General features: G+C 40.9%; 1 protein-coding gene across 2 annotated transcripts; it reads right to left on the bottom strand.

Moving 5' to 3' along the window:
* Positions 1-4,948: 4,948 nt before the first annotated feature.
* LOC108276136 (protein-L-isoaspartate O-methyltransferase domain-containing protein 2) lies at positions 4,949-18,099 on the bottom strand. Of its 2 annotated transcripts, none has more exons than XM_017487539.3 (6): positions 17,922-18,099; positions 15,290-15,649; positions 14,511-14,613; positions 13,278-13,449; positions 9,811-9,934; positions 4,949-6,857 (listed from the first exon to the last, which is right to left on the bottom strand). In XM_017487539.3, exons 2-6 carry the CDS (start codon positions 15,594-15,596, stop codon positions 6,379-6,381), a joined length of 1,185 nt encoding a protein of 394 aa, XP_017343028.2. In that variant the 5' UTR covers positions 15,597-15,649; positions 17,922-18,099; the 3' UTR covers positions 4,949-6,378. The 2 variants fall into 2 exon arrangements, with proteins under 2 accessions (XP_017343028.2, XP_053542146.1); XM_053686171.1 differs by having other exon boundaries at positions 4,949-6,162.
* Between the last annotated feature and the right edge of the window lie 4,165 nt (positions 18,100-22,264).

The following is a 22,264-nucleotide window of genomic DNA, read 5'->3' as shown; positions in this document are numbered from 1 at the left end:
CGTCGGTTTGGGGGTGGTAGACGGACGTCCGGAGGTGCTTCACCTGCAACAGACGACACAAATCCGCCATTAGCTTCGAGACAAAAGGCGTACCTTGGTCGGTCAGCACGTCCTTGGGGATCCCCACTCGACTGAAGAGGAGTACCAGCTCCCTGGCGATGTTTTGCGAGGTGGCCTTGCGTAGCGGCACCGCCTCGGGGCACCGAGTGGCGTAGTCGACGAGGACCAGGATGTATTCATGGCCCCGGGCAGGCTTGGGTAGGGGCCCCACGAGATCCATGCCCACTCGCTCAAACGGGACGCCGATAATGGGCAGGGGGATCAGGGGCGCCGGCGGGGGCCTCCGCGGGGCCGTGCGCTGGCACTGCGGGCACTGTTGGCAAAAGGCCCGGATCTCCGCGTCCATCCCGGGCCACACGAAGCGGTCCCGCAGTTTCTCCAGGGTATTTCGGCCCCCAGGTGGCCGCCGAGTGGATGGGTGTGGGCTAGGTGCAATAAGACGGCCGTCTTGGGTCGGGGCACCACCAGTAGGTCCACCTGCTCCCCGCGTAGTTGGGGCGTGTGCCCCCACGGCCTGTCTCTCTTCCCGGGGTAGCGCCCTCAGGAAATGGTCGACCGCCACTTTCTCCGCCACCTCCGAGGCGGTATACCGATCCGGCTTAGTAGGCGTAGTAGGCGGCGGATCTCGCTGCTTGCGTCGGGGAGAGGCATGGAGGCGGCGGGGGTCTCAGTCCTCATGGCGATCAGTGCCTGTGTGGCGACCTGAAGGCTCTCGGCGAGCTGCTGCGTCACAGCGTGCTGCTGGAGGCTTGTCTCCAGCAGGTGTTGCAGGGTGTGGTCCATTTTGTGGGGTCTTTCTCTCTCTTTTTTTTTTTTTTTTTTTTTTCCTCTCTTCTCTCTCTCGTTTTTTTTTTTTTTTTTTGTGGTAGGCGAATCTGTACTACGCCTGCATTCTCCACCAGTGTGAGGAATTAGCCCGGGGAAGGGCGGCGTACAGACCCACAGGAGGCAGAAGAACGTTCACAAACGGTGATTTATTGGTGCAAGGGTGAGGTGAGTGGGTTGTGAGGGGATGAGTGTGGGGCTTGTGGAGGCATGACTGCCGGTGTAGCCTACTCGTGGCGGAGGCGGGATTCACGAGACGGGGGCGAGGGTTTTCCCGGGCCGGCGTCCTTCGTAGGTGGGTCTCTTACCACCCGGCGATCTCGTCCGCGCTTGCACCTTGTGTGGAGAGAGAGAGAGAGAGAGATTAGCGTGGGGCGTGAGGTTACCGTCGTGCTCAGTGATTGCGAGTCGCTATGTCGCTGGAAACCACGCATGGAGTCCGTCTTGTCGCTACGATATTCTCCTCTATCGTACGGCCGGAAGCACGCCCTTTTATCCTCCTCCGCCGTCGCCTGAGTGGTGGAATTTCTCCGTTGGGTCCGCCAATCGCTGGCCGGTGTCGCGTCAGTCCCGCCCTGCCGCGGCGGTCCTTCCGGTTGGCGGAATGTTCGGCACGAAGCTGCCCACGTCGTGCCGGTGCGGCAGTTGGAGAAGGAGCGATTTCCTTCTTGTGTGCGCCGGCTCTCTGCCCGTCGCGACAATATAATATATATATATATATATATATATATATATATATATATATATATATATATATATATATATATATATATAATATGTATGTGTATATATGTGTGTGTATATGTATGTATATATATATATGTATGTGTATATGTTTATATATGTGTATGTATGTGTGTATATATATGTGTGTATATGTGTGTGTATGTTTGTATATATGTGTGCGTGTGTGTGTGTGTGTGTATATATATATATATATATATATATATATATATATAATGTGTGTGTGTATATATATGTGTGTGTATATATATAATGTGTGTGTGTGTATATATATGTGTGTGTATATATGTATATGTGTGTGTGTGTGTGTATATGTATATGTATGTGTGTAGAAATGTCCAAGTATTTTGATATGATAGTTTTTGTCATACTGCCCACGTCTAATGTATAATATGTACTATATCCTTGTCTTTAACTTAAAAAGTTTTAAATTATAGGAACCTTCCACTAACCCAGGATGGTTCTGATTATGTGCTCCTATCATTTGGGGGATACTCTCTGAACCATCACTGTACAAACCTGTTATTATAACCTATGGATACAAACCTGGCTGAATGTCACAAGGTTCCCATAACATTTGCATCTTCTAAAAAAGGACGGGAACATTCACTTGATATACTCTCACTGACCACTTTATTAGGTACACCTAAGCATTCTGTATTTATCCAGTTAACCATAGATTTCCCACCCAGATGTAGGCCTGTGCTTAAATGCCTATTTCTCATTCTATCACCAAAACTTTAAACAGATTTTAACAGAATTCATGTGCAATTTGTTGATAATACTTTTAGTGCAATGGCAGTACTGCAGAGCTCTAAAGATTAAAACAACTTTTTAAATATGCTCTTGGAAGTCGGAGAAGTGTTTCAAACTGCTGTTATTCACAGTACAAGAGGTCCCACAAGCCTCCACAGGGTTCTCCTTATTTGGCTAATTACACTGAATTACTGTAGGTCTGTAAGCCCCACAGCACCTTAGATGTCTTCCAGGAAGGAGGGATCTTCACAGAGTAAGAATGAATTTCAGTATGTTTTGACCCAAGAGCATTTTGCTAACAAACACAGGAGTATTTCCTACAGGTTGGAGAACGGCAGTCCTGGCTGTATAACAGAGGTACTCCGCTGTGTGAGTACCCATATTATTAGCCATGTCGTGCTCTAAATTACTGTCACATGGCGAGTCTGAGACCTTGAGTATGAGGTAAGATAAACAAATCGAAGGAGAGCACTACAAATATACCACTGTATATGGTGAAAAACATGGAGAAAAGCTTTCCCTGTGGCATTGGTTATGATGGCTCCTGAGCGGGAGGAGCTGGGACCAGAGGTGAATTTAAAACGTTGCTATATCCATCTTGACCCACTGTAGAGACCATCTCTCAGCTTTAAGAACAGAGGTGTGATCCAAACAGGGAGTGAAGGCCCATCCTGACAGAAAATATCGGAGAGGGTCCCCAATCTAGTGGCTCCATTGTATGAAAGATGGCAAAGCACGGATCACTTATCGGTTTCTGGTACTTCAGCTATTCAGATGTGAGGTGGTCCACAGATGCATGTGAAAATGACAGTTTGGTTTCTTGTTTGGTTAGATGTTCTTTCATGCTGAAAAGCATGGCTAAAAGCAAAACAAACAGATCCACGCTCTCTCTCACGCCTTCCTTCCAAGTCATAATTCCCCTCATGACAGCCAGGGAGTTACAGTTTTATTCCTGCTAATTTTTAAGCAAATGTCTTCATTCATATTCTATTTTCGATATGTTGTCAAATTTGCTTGGAATTAATAAGTATGTGAATGCTAAAAATATGCTTAAAGTATGAAAGAATTACTCCTCACTATAAAAACATAAGTAACTGTTAAAAAAATAGTTTTCAGTAGGCTAACTATATAGACAGAAATAGTGCAATTTTCCTTTGAGATAGTAATATACTGTGTCGAATCATTAACAAGCATATGATGTTCAATAAGTAGCTTCCCAGTTGTTTCCAAAATTGCTGTTATGTTTTCTGATTTACAATCGTGTTCTAGATTTGCTGTTGTGTTTTTTGTTTTGCATTTATGGGCCACTCCACTTCCAATGGGGTAAATAAGCATTGAACGCGTCAACATTTTTTTCAGTAAATATGTTTGTCCACTTTCTGCTTCTCCAGAACTATTAAGAACTGCCCGAAACAATCTTTGGAAAACGTTGCATGTTCATTGTTTTAAAGAACTTTATGGAGTTTTGTTCTCCACTTGTATATTTTCTTTTTCCTCCCACCACCCATAAACTTGACAGGATGTAGAATGGCTATGATAAATTGCAAAATATGTCTGTGCATGGTTCCCTGAGATGGACTGGTATTTCTTCCTTGTACCCAGTGTTCTCACAATAGGGTCCAGATTCACCACAATGCTGAACAGGATAAAGTGTTTACTAAAGATAAATCAATGAGAATGAATGACTGAATGTATTCCTGACAAAAGGAAAAGAACAATCCATCCATCTTCTATACCACTTATCATTCAGGGTCATGGGGAACCTCAAGCCTATCCCATGGAGCATCGGGCACAAAGCAGGGTACACACTGGAGAGGGTGCCCATCCATCACAGCGCACGATCATATACACGTTCTCACACCCATTCATATACTACAGATGCTGTGGACATGCCAATCAGCCTACCATGCATGTCTTTGGACTGGGGGCGGAAACCGGAGTACCCAGAGGAAACCCCCACTACACAGGGAGAACATGCAAGCTCTGCACACACAGGGCAGCGGTGGGAATCAAACCCCCAACCCTGGCAGTGTGAGTGGAACGTGCTAACCACTAAGCTACTGTGCACCCCCTGGAAAAGAACAATAAAACAGTAAGCTCAAATCAGTAATCACAAAAAGTAAGCTCACCAGTAAAAACAAAACTTACCTTGTATGTCATGGAAATTCCTGAGGTTGTGAAACCTTGTTCGCTTTGCTGTGCAGGCTATAGGAGGACACCTTGCACAACTTTTTCTGTACATTTGCACTTGGATCAGCATTCCAAAGCAGTGGACAAAAAGAACATGATTTTGAACCAAGTGATTGCACTGAAGTACATTAAATTTAACATCCTAACATCCATTCAGAAGTACATCCTGATTGTGGAGTCACACCTTACCTTAAAATCACACTAAACAGTGACAAAACCTTTAAATTATGAAAATTGTGAATGGGGAAGCATTAGTGATGCTCATGCCATGGGGTGCTTAAACCTTTCTGCCTTGCTTAATAAAGCATTTGCATCAGCATAATCAGGAACACAATACACATTCACAATCTCATTAGTAATTGCTTCAAAATGCTTGTGTAAACTGAAATTTATTGAAAGTCTATACATTACCTAAACTCTACAACCATTTCAAGTTATTATTTAGATATGCTGTTTTCAGGCATGTAGGCAGCTTTTAATGATGGAATTAATGAATTAAGGAGCCATTAAGCATCAATGTCAGTGTCCATAATAATAATAAAAAGTACTTAAAAAGGTGAAATGGCATTGTAGTAAAAGCAAGCATGGTAACCCAAATATGTTTTACTCCTCTAAGCCTATTTAATAGTAAGCATAGTATAAAATCTATACTGTCTGCTTTTGGTCAAAAAAATTCTATAAGTTTTAATATAATGTTTGGTCAATTCAGCTACCTCAAAAAGGTGAAACCTTGGAATATTCCTGAGTAGGGACATAGTTTCTAAGCACTTCTTGTTACATTTAAAATATAACCAAGATGTAGTTGAAATACATATATGTGTGTATGTATGTATGTATATATATGTATGTGTATATATATATATATATATATATATATATATATATATATATATATATATATATATATATATATATATATATATATATATATGAAATAGAGCTTTTCATTTCTGCATTATTTTCAGATGTGACACATTATGTCCAAGTTGCCATTATTTAAAGACCTACTCAGAACTCATTATTAAACATGATAACAGTGATGACTGTGGTTTGTAAATAAATAATAGTCACAAACCCCACTTTGAGAACCACTGTTCTAGACAGTATTATTTCTGTGTGTGCATGTTGCAGTGTGGTGTGTGCTGGACTCTAGGGGCACAATAAATAAATAAAATTTACATGTGATGTAAATATCTTAACAGTTGTTTTAACCTGACATCACAATGACCGTGTCAAATGTATCTTTACCCCCAAACATAAACTGACTTGCACAGCATAACGTGTTTAAACAAATCACAACAAAATGCAGGTGCACAGAAGCACTACACATGCAAATGGAATCTAGTACCTTATGGTAATAGAGACTGTAACAAGGAAAGCAGTTCAACAATAGACAACAGCTTTCATAAACCTATTGAAAAATATACAATGATTTTAGTCCACCATACCAATGTTGGAAAACATCCAAAAATGATGCTACTGTCAGTCAAGTCATGGCATCACACTAATCATGCTGAAATAGTCCACCGTCCTCATGAAAATGATATACAGGTCATCTTTGTTCACTGCAAAGTGGGGCTGGGATTTCTAAAATCAGACAGAAATCACAGAAGAAACTCAAAAAATAACTCACACAAGTGTTAAGAAGGTAGTGCAGGAAACCCATATGAGTTCTTCATGCATCCAGAATGCAGCTAGTTTGCGTCTCAATGGGAAAACAGATAGTGATTTAATTATGGGTGAACTCATGTGAGTTGGACCTTTAAAATTCACTTTAGCCCATTGACACTAACTTTCTTTAACTCATTTCTCACGATAATATAAGAGATACATCTTGAGTGGCTCAGGCAAGGGCAGTCCCAGGATCCTCTGCCTCAGAACATTGACCGGTGCCTCAGCTCGATTGACCTTCTCCTCATCTTCACCAGTGGTGCTCTCCTCCTCCTCCTCCTCCTCCTGCAGGTCTCCCCCTGTTCGGTGGCAGTTCCTCTCCTCCTCAGCTTCCTCCTCTTCCTCTTCTTCCACACCTCCTGGGTAGCTGCAGTCATCTGTGGCCATCGGCATCATGGACTCGTGAAGGATGGTGGAGCTGATGCATTGACGGTAGAAGCGGCGACAGAAACGGCGGCGTTCGAAGCGAGGCCCATAGCGGTGCATGGCACGAGCTCCAGGGAATGATACTCGCCTTTTGGAACGGCCCTCTGTCAGCTCCATGGGCTCACGCAGGGTATGGCGGATGGAGATGCGTGCCAAATCCTGCAGCGTTCGCACCTCAAAGATGGCTACAACGCAAAATATGGCATGTATACCATTTATAGTTATATTTATCCAATAATATTTACAGTTACTTCCAGAATTATTGGCACGATTTATGGAAATGGGCCAAAATTATAATTACAAAGAATGAGTGATATTTTCAGCGTGTAGATTTGCATTTCTTTGCAAAGCACTGCAATTTCTTTTTCTACAATACAATAATTCAAATAAAACAAAAAGTTGACAGTACAAGTGTGAAACATGAGCATTAAAGTGAAAGGCAATGCTATATTTGCAAATTTCTTATCCAGGACTTTATGTTTTGAACATTTCATGCTCCTTTATATTCTTGGGTTTATGCATGTGAACTGACCTTGTCAATTCAGAACACTTTTTTCTTTATGGTTTAAATCAGGGCTGTCCAATCTTATCCAGAAGGGGCCAGTGTGGGTGCAGGTTCTCATGCCAACCAAGCAGAAGCCACACCTGATAGTCTACTGAAAGCCAAGATCAACTAATTAAACAGGTAGAATCCGGTGTGGCTCCTGCTTCTGAAAACCTGCTTCTGCTTCCTGAAAACCTGCACCCACACTGGCCATTTCTGTTTAAGAATGGACACTCCTGGTTTAAATCAGTGTTTTATAATTTTGATTTCTTTTTATAGCTCTAATTATGCTTAATATTATTCTGCTTTATTGCTTAATATTGGATTCCACCTGCGTGCAATTAAAGTGGAACAATACCTCAGTATAAATACACCTGCTCCTGAAGATTGTTTAGGTATGTTATCTAACAAACATCATAAAAACCAAGGAGCTATCAAAACAAGTCTAGGACAGAGTTCTGGAAAAGGATCAATCAAGGTTGGTTAAAGAAACCCAACAAGTTTTGAACATCCTGTGGTGCACCATTAAATCCATTATTAAAAAAATGATCCAAGAGGCCCAGGATAATTCTCAACATGATACCATCATGCTTCAATGTGAGGATGGTGCTCTTAGGGTGAGGAATATAGCCTTTTGTGACAAGGGAAAAATCAGGCATTTTCCTATAAGTTTGCTTATACATGACTTTTTCCAAAAATGTTTTGGCACACAGGTTTATTTCATTCAACTAATTATGTGACTTTTGATGGTAACTGGTTGCACTAGATCTAAATGAGGGATTTGAGAGCAATGGCGATGAATACTTGAACAACTTTTATATTTTTATTTGTAAATAATGTTGCAAACTATATAATTTTCCCTTCACTGTCACTCAGTATTATGCTATTTTGTGTAGATTCATTACACATAATCCAAACAACTTCCTTTTCAGTTCCAGGCTGTGAGACTACAAAATATGGAAAAGAGACATGACATACAGTACTGTGAAAAAGTATGTGATTTCTTCTGTTTCCTTGTACATCTCATAGTAAATAGTTCTAAATCTTCAAACAAAATACAACATCAAACAAAGTCAACCTGAGTAAACACACAATACAGTTGTTATTTATTTATTGAAGCCAAAAAAAAAAAAAAAAGTGATCCAACACCTATCATCCATGTAAAAAAAAAAAAAAAAAAATTGCCCCCTTAAAACAATAACTGCAACCAAATGCTTCCAACAACAAGATCAGTCTTTCACGCTGCTGTGGTGGAATTTTGGCCTACTCTTCTTTGCAGATCTGCTTTAGTTCACATTGGAGGGTTTTCGAGCATGAACTCGAGATTAGGTCTTTCCAAAACTTACTTTTTATTTTTTAATAATTCAGTGGTGGACTTACTGCATAATTCAGTTGCATGTGAGTTTCAATTTACAGACTTAAGACCGGATAGTCTCGTTTAGGATTTTCTGGTAGAGATCAGAATTCATGTTTCACTCAAATACTGCAAGTTGCCCAGGCCCTGAAGCAGCAAAGCATCCCCACACCATCACACTTCCACCACCATGCTTGACCATAGGTATGTTGTTCTTTTTAGGAATTCTGTGTTTGGTTTACATCAGATGTAATGGGATCCCTGTCTTCCAAACAGTTCCACTTTCTACTCCTCAGTACAAAGACAATTCTCCAAAAAGTTTTGAGGCTCATCAAGGTGTGTTTTGGCAAAATTCAGATTGACCACCTCAGGGAAGGTTCACTACTGTGCCACGGTTTTATATTTGGAGATAATGGCTTTCACTTTGGTCCTTTGGAGTCCCAGAGCCTTTGAAATAGCTTTGTAACCCTTCCCATACTGAAGTATTTCAATCACCTTCTTCCTTATCATTTCTGGAATTTCTTTCAACTTTACCATAGTGTGTTACCAGGTAAGACCTTTTAACCAACTTCATGCTGTTGAAAAAGTTATATTAAAGTGTTGATTTGATTGAAAAGGGCCAGCAGTAATCAGGCCTGGATATATCTAGTCTAGCTGATCCCCATTATGAATGCAGTTTCATAGATTTGGAGAATTAGTAACTACGGGGGAAAATACATTTTCACAGGCCTGGTTGATATTGGATAACTTTTTTGCTTCAATAAATAACATTATCATTTAAAAACTGTATTTTGTGTTTACTCAGATTGCCTTTGTTTTATCTTAGATTTTGTTTTAATTTCTGAAACAACTTAGTATGAGATGTACTCAGAAACAGAAGGAATCTGTGTGAAAAATATTTTTTCACAGCACTGTATAAGACATTGTATATCTATTACCTGATTCGTAAATTATTCATCCAAGTGTCTGTATATAAAGTGAGACCATTAAGTGACCTAAAACAGAACCCTGAGGGACACCATTATGAAAATTTAGTAACAATACAAATAAAATCTTCAATCCAATAAAAATCTTAAAAATGATGTTAGATACTGGATGGTAAAGCATCACATGTATTAAACATGCATGTCCTACATAAATAGGAAGCTGACATGATGTACTGCATTGTTATATTAAATCATTTTATATTACACTTTAAATCATTATATCAGCTGATAATGTGTAGTAGCAGTGTACTCACGTAGTGGCACACTTTTGCCTCTCCCATTAATGCTTTGTTTGGGCTGCACCAGAGGAGCGAAAGTCACAGCTATGATTTTCTTTGTCTCCCAGGAGTTTTGACCGCTGCGTGTGATCTTGGTCAACTGCAAAAGACAAGTAAGTCATGGCTATAAGTGAAATGACTGCAGCACACACACTGCCATTTCACTTATAAACATATAACCCCAGTTCTGTGGTAAACTATCTTTACTATTTTTTTTTTAATTTAAATTGGATGCCATTGTACATTTTGAATCAATTGTAATCTAAAAACTGGCTGCTGACATGGCTTTTCACAAGACTGGAACTGTAAGAAACTTCCACAGCAGAATAGAAAATTTAAACATAGCAGCAAATAAGAGGAGAGATTTAAATATATTTTCATAGCACACAGATCACTCTGGGCCATAACATTTACTCACCATTGGACAGTCCACCTTCCTAAACTCATCAAGAAAAGATTAACCAATATTCTTATCAACAATGCTGCCCTAAAGAGCAGTAGCAGGTCTAGACCATTTCAACAGGGGTGGGGGAGCAGGCTGGGGTCAGTGTATCACTGTGTCAGCTTTATACAAATGTGATATTTTGACTGTTACACATGCTAGAATTTTTTTGTGCTGCTATCACCGTCTCACTATCTTGCTATTTGTCTAGTGACACTCATTCCTTGTTCCACTTCCTTTCTTAGAACATAGCTAAGTGGGAAAAAAATGACTTCTGATACACAAGGGAGACTTGGTCCTCCACCGAAAGGGATCCAACTAGAAATTACTGCACTGTAATCAGGTGTAGTGATTATTTCAGAGTTACTCACACTGGATTTAGGGACTGCCTATACTAAGGAGTTGTATTTTCTGTACTCAAATGTACGCATATGTCTTCCTTTTCCCCTCAGATTGATTACCTACTTAATAGTCACTTGCTTCTTCTCATAAATTCTCTAAATGGTATGGTATGTTGATTTTAATTAGTTGATTTAAATTGATTTAAATATTACTTAATTTGGTGCTAACTAGTAATGATACCATACTTATGTCACATGCTCATGCATCATGGATATATATAAAAGGCTTCTGACATTGTTGATATAAAAGTATCAAGATGCTAAAAAAGCCAGGGAAGCTTTGAGTCTGTTTCTGAAACTTGTCCATCAATCACAAAATCAAGGGTGGATATTTAAAGGACAAAAAAATAAAAAACCTCTCACAGACAAGCAGAGCAAATTTTGACATTAGAAGACTGCATGTTACATGAATGCATTGTGGAGTAATTTAGATAATTAGGAGGCTAAGAAAGTCTTTATATATATATATATATATATATATATATATATATATATATATATATATATAAAAAAAAAAAACAGTATCCATGCCATTATACTGTTGGTACAATAGACTTGATCTAAAATGGATCAAATCTTGTGGTGTCCATGTCAGCTCCATGTCCAGTCTACCAAATACTCTGAAATTCATCTAAACATTTCAAAGATTTTACTTTACACTCATGTTGATGTTAGTGGTCACAGCCTTGTGGACCCCATTGTATGTTTTGTGACCTTTTCCATGACTATCAACTTTCTGGATCAACTCTCCCTTGGTGTTCCTGTATCTCATCTTTGACACATTAAAGACTGATATTAGGTTCCGTAGAGTTGACTGAAGTAGAAAAAAACCCTAGTCATTTCTGTTAAATAGGGTGAAATTCTGGAACCACAACTGAATAATTAAAATGAATTAGGCGTTTCAGAACAATCATTGGCCACTTAAATTTTTTTGCATTAATCTCTACATATTCCTCGTTTATGGTGGCATGCTTCAAATGAAAAAGATGCTTTGATACAAAATGACTATTTGACAGCAGCAGTTCTTCTCCTCTTCTGTAAAACTGGCATGCGCAACAGTGCTACATTAAAAGTATACTCAGCTCAAAGCCTTCTCAAACCCATTTGGCACCCCTACAGTGCAAATGTCCTAGAAAGACATGCACAGAGTTCCTTTTGAGTAAATAAATTTGGAAATGAACAAATGTAAAATGGTTTACACTGTTTTCACCCTTAATAAAATCATCCACTCGCCAATAATGACTTGAAGATGGAATTACCATCTTAGAAGAAACATCCATATAAGGATAGAAGTGCTTTAAAGTGGGATTATACACACAGGATTGAAAATGAAGCTGCTTTAAGCTGCTTATGCTCTTTAATTGATAATGAATCCATCATATTCAAGTATTTAATTCAGTATACTGCACCGTTTAGCAAATAATGTAGTCATAATACAATTGTTAAAATGAGCATATTAGAAAAAGGAAAATACCAAATATTTTGGAGAATGTTTCAATGAAAAATGTAGCAGAATTATCAAACTGAAGAACACTCCTTAGGTCCTCAAACACATGAACGCTCAATAAGCACTTTATTAGGAACACCTGTACACCTACACATTCATGCAATTATTTAATCAGCCAATCGATAGCAGCAGGGCAATTCATAAAATAATGGAAATATGGGCCAGATGCTTTGAGTAATGCTCACAGCAACCCTCAGAATGGGGGAAAAAAAGTGATTTCAGTGAATTTGACCATGACATGACTGTTGGTTCTAGATGGGCTGGTCTGAGTATTTTATAACTGCTGATCTTCTGGGATTTTCACACACAACAGTCTCTAGAATTTACTCAGAATAGTGCCAGACTGGTTAGAGTTGACAGAAAGGCTACAGTAACTCAGATAATCACACTGCACAATTGTGGTGAGCAGAAAAGCATTTCAGAATGAACAATGTGTCAAAACTTGAGGTGGATGGGCTACAACAGCAGATGACTATGTCAGGTTCCACTTCCTGAAAACTGAGGCTGCAGTGGGCACAGGCTCACCAAAACTGGACAGTTTTTCCAGAAGACTGGAAACAAGAAGCCTAGTCTGATGAATCTTGATTTCTGCTGAGGCACACAGATGTTAGGGTCAGAATTTGCAACCAGAAGCATGAAAACATGGACCCAACCTGCCATGTGTCAACAGTCCAGGCTGGTGGAGGTGGTATAATGGTGTGGGGAATGTTTTCTTGCCACACTTTGGGCCAATCAATCGTTGCATGAATGCCACAGACTATTTGAGACTATCACAGACTATTCCGACTATTGACTATTGTTGCTGACCATGTGCTTCATGGCCACAATTTACCCATCTTCTAATGGCTACTTCCAGTATGATAATGCATCATGTCACAAAGCAAAAGCTGTCTCAAACCGGTTTCATGAAAATGACAATAAGTTCAGTGTTCTTTAGTGGCCTTCTAAAAAGGCCACATAATCTAAATGTTTCCAACATCTTGTGGAATCCATGCCATGAAAAATTAAGGCTGTTTTGAAAATATAAAGGGAGGCCATACCCAGTATTAATATAGTGATCCTAATAAAGTTCTTGGTGAGTGTATGTACAAACCTTCTCTTCCAGTGGCAGCACTAAGATTCCTCCAACCTTCAGCAGATTCTTCATGTAGTTCTCATATTCTTTCTGCACTCCAGCCCCACAGTACACTCTGTCATACTGGCGGCTCTCTGGAAGAATTTCCAGACAGTTCCCCACAACAAACGATGGCTCACAGAACTCAAACCTACACACACGCACACGCATCAATACTCACTTAAATCCTACATGAATCTCTTCTCATGTTAAGAAACTTACTCATGTTTGTACTTTACACCTTTTTTCTAAAGGTCTTGCATTCTTTTATTACTTATACATTTCCCCTTGAAATTCCTGTTGGCCTCTTAAGAGCCATCTTGGAATTGATCAGCAACTTAATCTTAAATCTGATGCAATTTACTTTTCAAAATCGGAAAATAGTGATAGATACAGCATTTTATAAATCTAAACAGAGAAAAGTACTATTTTAAAAAATATCATATATTTCATATAATATCATATAATATATTTTTAAAAATGTAGTTGCTTTGTAATGGTCAGTAAGTTTACACCATGGGAGGGTCTACAAAACAGAACACTTTTTATGTACTCTGTCCTGTTCAATCTTTTACTCTTCAGGTTTTCTCAGTAACATGACAAGCAGCATTTTTTTGTGACTACTGTCACAACAACTGTTAACAGCTTCTACAATGATAACAGGAAATAACTTCCTGTTAAAAATCCACATAATTAAATGTATACATAGTTAAAAGTCTAAAAAGTCATTTATTAATAAATTGAAAATGTGTTGGCCAATTTCTATGATATAAGAGAAATAAATGGCATGGAGTTGCTGTTATAGGAAAATAATCAACTTTGGGGTGGTAATCAATCGTACTCCAATACCAATATTCAGTACTAGCTGGGTGCATCCCTAATGATCACAACTTTTTATGATTAGACAGCCATAATTGGATTCTTTATTAATAGTCAATCAATTGTACAGTTCTAGAATGGAAATGAAATTGGAGTGAAACCTGGAGAAATGGTGCCATATTAAATGACACATTATGAATTAATGCAAAATACTACTGCAAAAAAAGAAGTAGATTCCATTAAGGGACAAAATCAAACTTCTGTGCATGTAGAAAAACAAACTGACAAAGGCATATATCATATATGAAGCATGATTAAAAAAATACATCCAAGCACTGTGCCAGGATCTTTTCTGAAGCAAAGTTTTAAAATATACTTTTGCTCATAGCTCACCTGTCAAAGCTGTCACTGGTTTTGATGAAGTAGTCGAGTTTCTGGTAGGCATACTCCACCACATCTACATGCAGCTCAACACCGTGATTCACACCGAATGGACCTGCAAATCATTTTTTTTTTTTTACTGTCATACTAAAAATATACATGTAGATAGTGTTTAAATATTGGAACCCTGGAACTGCAGTGTAACATAAGAGACAAAATAGGGCTATTGTACACTAAGCTGCACACAGATATAAAAATTTTAAATATATATACATTTATATTATATATTAAATATTTATATATATATATATATATATATATATATATATATATATATATATATATATAGAGAGAGAGAGAGAGAGAGAGAGAGAGAGAGAGAGCAAAAGTGCACTCTTAAGGGAAATAAGTACAATATAGTACAATACAGTACTGGCAGAGAACAGTATACATATCTATAGAGTACAATCTAACCATATAGAACAACACAGTAACTGTTAGGTTTCACTTTGAGCATGAAAACCAACTGTGAAAAACCATGATTGTAAACCATCATTAGCAGCATACAAGACTGTAGCACAGAAAGAATGTAAGCATGCTTTATGAAAAAAGTATTAGACAGGATAACTGACAAAAACAAAGAAATTCTCAAAAACTTAACTGGACGCATTTTCATTGTGGATCAGAAATTCTTTAAACCCTGTCTACTAATGTCTTTACTGATGATGATGATGATGATGATTATTATTATCATTAACATTATTATTTTAAAGGGGCCTTGGGCAACTCACCCAAGATGAGGCCCACCATGGTGCTGAGGTAGCCTGTTCCACTGCCTAGGTTAAGGAAAGAAAGGCCAGGCTGCAGCTCCAGTGCCTCCATCACTTCCGAATAGATGCAGGGAGCGGACAAGTGGAGGTTGCCATGCCTCCAGGCCAGGTCTTTGTAGGCACTGTCCTTGTACTCCTCCAAATAGTAATCAGCACGATCGATGGCCCGGAAAGCCCTTTCAACCAACTCTGAACGAATGTAGTGTGCCTCCTTCAGGTTGTCGATCAGTTCATCGTTGTCCTCTCCAGCACTCACAGCACCACCCATGGTGAAGGAGAGAGTGTGTGTCTGGGTCAGAGCGGACAGAGGCCTAGCACAGTCTGGGGGGGTGATTAAAATAAACATTGGCATAAAACTGATATAAAGACAAAGAAAATAAACTAAGTCTGTATAAAATTTACATTCTGTAAATTCATTTTACACTGCATTCATTTTACCCCCTCCCCCTCCCCCTCCCCACCCCTCTCCACCCCTCTCCACTCTCTCCCCTTTCCTCCACCCTCCCTCCCTTCCTCCACCCCATCTCCCCCTTCCTCTCTCCATTCCTCCACCCTCTCCCCCTTTCTCCCTCCCTCCCTCCATTCCTCCACCCTCTCCCCCTTCCTCCCTCCCCTGCTTCCTCCCTCCACTTCCTCCTCCCCTTCCTCCCTCCACCCCATCTCCACCCTCTCCCCCTTCCTCCCTCCCCTGCTTCCTCCCTCCACTTCCTCCTCCCCTTCCTCCCTCCACCCCATCTCCACTCTCTCCCCCTTCCTCCCTCCCCTGCTTCCTTCCCTCCCTCCCTCCCTCCCCCATCTCCACCCTCTCCCCCACTCCCTCCCATCTCCACCCTCTCCCCCCTCCCATCTCCACCATTTCCCCCCCCATCTCCACCCTCTCCACCCTCTCCCCCTTCCTCCCTTCACCCTCTCACCCCTTCCTCCCTCCGCTTCCTCCTCCCCTTCCTCCCTCCACCCCATCTCCACCCTCTCCCCCTTCCTCCCTCCCTCCATTCCTCCACCCTCTCCCCCTTCCTCCCTCCCCCGCTCCCTCCCTCCCTCTCCCCCTCCCTCCCCCCTTCCTCCACCCTCTCCCCCTTCCTCCCTCCCCTGCTCCCTCCCTTCCTCCACCCTCTCCCCCCTCCCTCCCTTCCACCCCATCTCCACCCCCTCCACCCCATCTCCACTCTCACCCCTTCCTCCTCCCCTTCCTCCCTCCACCCCATCTCCACCTTCTCCCCCCTCTCACCCCTTCCTCCCTTCACCCTCTCACCCCTTCCTCCCTCCACCCCATCTCCACCCCATCTCCACCCTCTCCCCCTAATCTCCCCCTTCCACCCTCCCTCCCTTCCTCCACCCTCTCTCCCTTCCTCCACCCTCTCCCCCCTCCACCCCATCTCCCTCCCTCCCCCCTCCACCCCATCTCCCTCCCTCCCCCCTCCACCCCATCTCCCTCCCCCTCCCCCCTCCCCCCTCCCGTGATAGTCCTCTGTGCCCCAGTCTGAAGTCTTGCCAAGGCTCCACTTAGACCAGAGGGTGTCATTTGTATATTTGTTTGGGACAGACTTCACAATGTGTTTTTGAAGCAGGCTTGCGAATGAGAAAAATATCCTGGAACAACTGAAATAAAATTGATTGTTGGGACAAAGGAGCACTTAAAGCTTCACAACCATGTGCTTTTGACCAGTTCTTTCCTCTGGCCTGAGGATGACATGAATTGCATCAACAGCAATGTGAACTGTTTGTGTTTGAGCAGAAAGAACAACATTTGCAGTGCTGAGTTTTTACATAACATGTTAATGCCCAAATAATTTTGTTCAGTGGTATGTCAGAAGAGTGGTCATATTTTGAAGCAACACAGACTTAACATTAGCAGAATGTATATACAGTAAGTCCTGTTACACAAAACTTTAGTGTGGCAGAAAATAATAAAATATTAAACATAAAGATGCATTTAGTGGCCACTTTATTGTCTAAACCTACTCTATGGCTTTATGTAAAAAGTTACACTGTTAAACAGAATATCAATTTGTATGAGCTGGACCACTTCATGACTTCTACATGGAAACAAAACATTATTTAGTGGATCCTTGATTGTAAAAATAGAGATTGTTGTTGACTAAAGTTAATTGAGGACCTCTGACGTATTTGCAGCCGTCGGTGATTTTAAATATCCAGCACGTGACGCTTCAGGACTTTTATCTTTTTGCTGTAACACACTAAAGCAGCAAAACAAAGGAAAACAAATTTAGCAAAATAACTACAACAGTGCAACTTTGAAAACGTTTTTGAAAAAGCGAGGTTCCTTTAACAAACGCAGCTGCTGTATTCAGCAACTTGAACGACTAAAATGGCACAGCGACAGCGTACCAACAACAACTACAACAGCAGCAAAATTAATGTCAACTCTAATATACTGTATATAAACATATGACCGAGTTGCTAAAAGGAAACGCAGGTTAGATGTATATATATGACAGGAGGGCAAATTTGTCCAACACAAACAAAAGACAAAAACAAAACAGTCTGGCGCTGCCTGACCCCCCCACACACACACACACACACGGGCACTGCCAACCCTGTCGATGGTAGTACAGCCTCCATTTGCCCTTACCGTGCGATGGCGGAATCGACAACCGTTTCACTCATGTGTTTACCCATCGATTGCCAAACGCTGCTTTTTCACATCTCGATGTGAAATATTTAAACAGCAAAACAACAGCGCTGAACTTGACTCTGGAGGAGAAAGAACGATCTGATGTAAACAAAAAACAGCTGACGTGACGTGTTGACGTCACACGGACAAGAACGTCACCTGTGATTGGCCAGTTGTGTTTCTCCAAAACACGAGCGTTTCCGAAATGAACTCCGAGCAAACCAGATTAAGAACATCCCACTGTACTTAATGCATAAAATTATTATGCATGTCCACCACAAATCACTGCTTTGCAAAGGCTACAAGTGAAACTGAAACTAGCCTATATTTTTCTGTTCAACACAGCTGATCGATATAGTTGTCCAAGTGACTGTGCTATCCCACAACGACATTAAACAGTCCTACGCCAAAAGTACATTCAAGTGGCGACCTGCGGAAACAGGCGAGAAAGCAAAGAACACTTGTAGGTAGCCTGTTAAAAAAAATGACTGCGCCACCTACCTCTTGTTCCTCGACAGGCCGTCACCTCCTTCGGTCTGAAGCAAGAAGTGAACATTCAGAAGCAGCAGGCTACCTTTAAGCGCCCTTATATGCCATCACTAAAGTTGAAATTCTTGAATCGGTTCAGTTAATTTATGCCGATCAGTGAAATGATTCGTTTATTTGCATGGTTTGCCCATATGTGGAGCCTGATCATGCAGCCCAACACTACTATTTTATTAGATTCGGCAGTGATCCAGGCTATACCAGTCCAGTAAATTCCGAATATCAGTTCCCAAAGTCCGTGGACGAATGTAGAATGTAGTGCTGGAGAAAAAGTGCAAAGACTGTGCGGAGAGTGCGCGAGAAAAGCTGCGCTGGCAGCCACATTTTTAAAATGAAATAACTTTCATTTCCAAGTTGGCCGCTGTTATAATACACTGTAAAATAGCTATTAACAGCCAATTACCAACTGTATTATGCCGTTAATCTTCAATACAGCTTTTTGTTAATCAAAAATGCTTTGCGGGGTCACATAGTATAGAGGAACAGCACTAACAACCAGGGCAATCCTGGGACAAAATATCAGGCCATGAGTCTCACACTCAGGCCCAGGCTACCCCAAGCACCTACAAAAATTTTTGAGCCCACTGACCACACTCACCAACCAATGTATTGGGAGCCCATCCATCCATTTTCCTACACAGGGAGCCTGGAGCTGGGGTAGGGGACCCAGGGCACAAGGCAGGGGATGCCCTGGACAGGGTGCCAGCCTGTCATAGGGCAGAACTGCACACAAACTCACACCAAGAGATGCCAGTCAGATTTAGAGATGCCAATATGTCAATCATGACTTTGGACTTTGGGAGGGAACCCCCAAAGCACACATGCACATGCAAACTACTTGCACACAGGGTGAAGGTGGGAATTCGAACTCCCAGCCCTGGAGGTGGGAGGCAAACATGCTATTACGATGCCGTTACGATGTATTAACACCCCCTGTACTCAATCATGCAAATACACTATATAGTTAATGTTGACACCTGACCATCACACTCATACAGTATATGCTTGCTGAACATTCCATTTCAGATTTAGCCACCCCCCCTCCCATTCTATAACGTTATTTATAACATTCGTTTAAGCTAACATACTACACATACAATTGCAACAAGCATAAATACAAACCGGGTGCATGGTGGCTTAGTGGTTAGCATGTTTGCCTCACACTGCCAGGGTCGGGGGTTCGATTCCCGCGGCTCTGTGCAGAGTTTTCATGTTCTCCCGTGCTGCTCCGGGTACTCCAGTTTCCTCCCCCAGTCCAAAGACATGCATGGTAAGCTGATTGGCATGTCTAAAGTGTCCGTAGTGTATGAATGGGTGTGTGAGTGTGTATGTGATTGTGTGCCCTGTGATGGATTGGCACCCTGTCCAGGGTGTACCCCGCCTTGTGTCCGATGCCCCATGGGATAGGCTCCAGGTTCCCCGTGACCCTGAAAAGGATAAGCGCTATAGAAGATGGATGGATGGATAAATAGAAAACATAAAAATGGATCAAGGAACCAATGAAGGTAGGGTAAAATGGGGGCGATGTGATCCTGTAGTAGTTTAACAGCTGCACAAGTCTTAGATGACGTGTTTGCCTTTACTATCCCAGATTGGTAGCTGTTGTATGATAAGGTGAGCTGTTTGGCATCATAAAACTAGAATTTAATATATTATTTATCATGGTATATGGTATATAGTATTCTATTGCATGGTATTGTGCCGCTCAGTTTAAACAGATTTAACCCTCTTTGTCATTTCACAGCAAACCAGTGACTACATTTCCCATCCTGCACTGCGGCCTACATACATGGCCTTCATGGACTACACTTCCCACACACACACATGTTCACCTTCTCTGGAATTGTAATCAGACACACCTGTTGCCTGTTGCCAATCTCACACTCACTCACTCCACTCTATAAAAGAGACTTTTTGAACACCATGACTTTGTGAAGTATAAGTTTTCACTGTACCAAGCGATTATACCCTGTTTCTTGTTTTGTGCGCCTGACCCTTTGCCTGTTTCTTGACCTCGCTATTGTCTCGTGTTTTGGATTTGTCTGCCTGTCTCTCTCTCATTAAACTGTTGTCTGCATTTGCATCTGTCCTAATGTTCATTATTTATATATATATACATATATATATATATATATATATATATATATATATATATATATATATATATATATATATATATATGTGTGTGTGTGTGTGTGTGTGTGTGTGTGTGTGTGTGTGTGTGCGTGTATGTGTGTGTGTATGTATGTGTGTATGTGTGTGTATATTTATGTGTGTGTCTGACCATTACAGGCTAGGCCACTGCTTAGGATCATTTAGCCACTTACAGTATGCCAAGCCATAAGTATCTTCTAGAGTTACACCATTTAAAAGTGTTAGTTTAGCTTAAAAGCATTCACTGTCTTTCAGTGCTAACCTATAATAATAAGTGTATAACATTTTAACTAATGTCGATCTGATTCCTAAATAAAATTCATGATAGATTCTTTATTCAGATTATAATCTAGTTGCATCATGTTGCCAGGCTACTGTGGTGTTTTCGCAACCAGGTTACACACACATCAAGCACATTTTGTTTACAAACATCAAAGGTGTCTTTACACCACCTAAACATTATGGGTATTTATGAGCTCTTCAAACCAGAGTACTATGAAAGAGTTATTGGGTCGTCTGCCGAAGAAGATCCTAAAGAAAACGATGATTCCGATTCCATACAAAACAGAGGCCAGAGGAGCATTCCAAGCCTGGTCAACTTGACTAAAGGAGCCAAACTGAGGTAAGGCATCTGCTGTAAAATTATTCAGCAATGTGAATAATTCCAGTAATTATTAAGAAGAAGGTGATCGAAATACATCAGTCTGGGAAGGGTTACAAAGCTATTGCAAAGGCTCTAGGACTCCAAACTTCCACAGTGAGAGCCATTATCTCCAAATGGAAAAACTTGGCACAGCAGTGAACCTTCCCAGAAGTGGCCGACCTTCCAAAATTCCTCCAAGAGTACAGCAACTACTGATCCAACAAGTCACAAAAGAGCCAAGAACAACATCAAAGAACCTACAGGCCTCTCTTGTATCAATAAAGGTCACTGTTCATGACTCCACTATCAGATGACACTGGGAAAAAATGGCATCCATGGAAGAGTGGCTCATTAAGAAGAACATTGTGAGAATTTTCCCAAAACACACCTTGATGATCTTTTGGGAGTATATTCTGTGGACTAATGAGTAGAAAGTGGAACTGTTTGGAACACAGGGGTCCCATTACATCTGGTGTAAACCAAACACAGAATTCCACAAAAAGAATTCGCAACTGGATTATGCACCAAGACAATGATCCAATGCATAGGAGTAAGTCCTAGTCTTAGAAATAAGTGAAAGACTGCTCTCCAGTTAATGGAAGTGGTTGGTTGTAGTTTTTGCTAATAAAAATGGCACAACCAGATTTTATGTTTAAGGGGGCAATTTGTTTTTTGCATTGGTGATAGATGTTGGATAAATTTTTGTTGCTTAAATAAAAAAAATTGAAATAAAAACTGCACTGTGTGTTTGCTCAGGTTGCTTTTGTTTTATGTTGTATTTCATTTGAAGATCTAAAACTATCTAGTATTAGATATACACAAAAAGAGAAGAAATAATGGTGGGGGCAAATTATTTTTCACAGCACTGTACCTTTTATAGCCAAAAGTATATGGACACCTGACGTCACACTCATATGTGGTTCTTCCCCAAACTATTTCCACAAAACTGGAAGCACAC

The sequence above is a fragment of the Ictalurus punctatus genome, chromosome 15 (genome assembly GCF_001660625.3).
Source record: "Ictalurus punctatus breed USDA103 chromosome 15, Coco_2.0, whole genome shotgun sequence".
NCBI lineage: Eukaryota > Metazoa > Chordata > Actinopteri > Siluriformes > Ictaluridae > Ictalurus > Ictalurus punctatus.
Note: the sequence above shows the minus strand (reverse complement) of the source record. Positions and strands in the feature narration are given on the sequence as shown.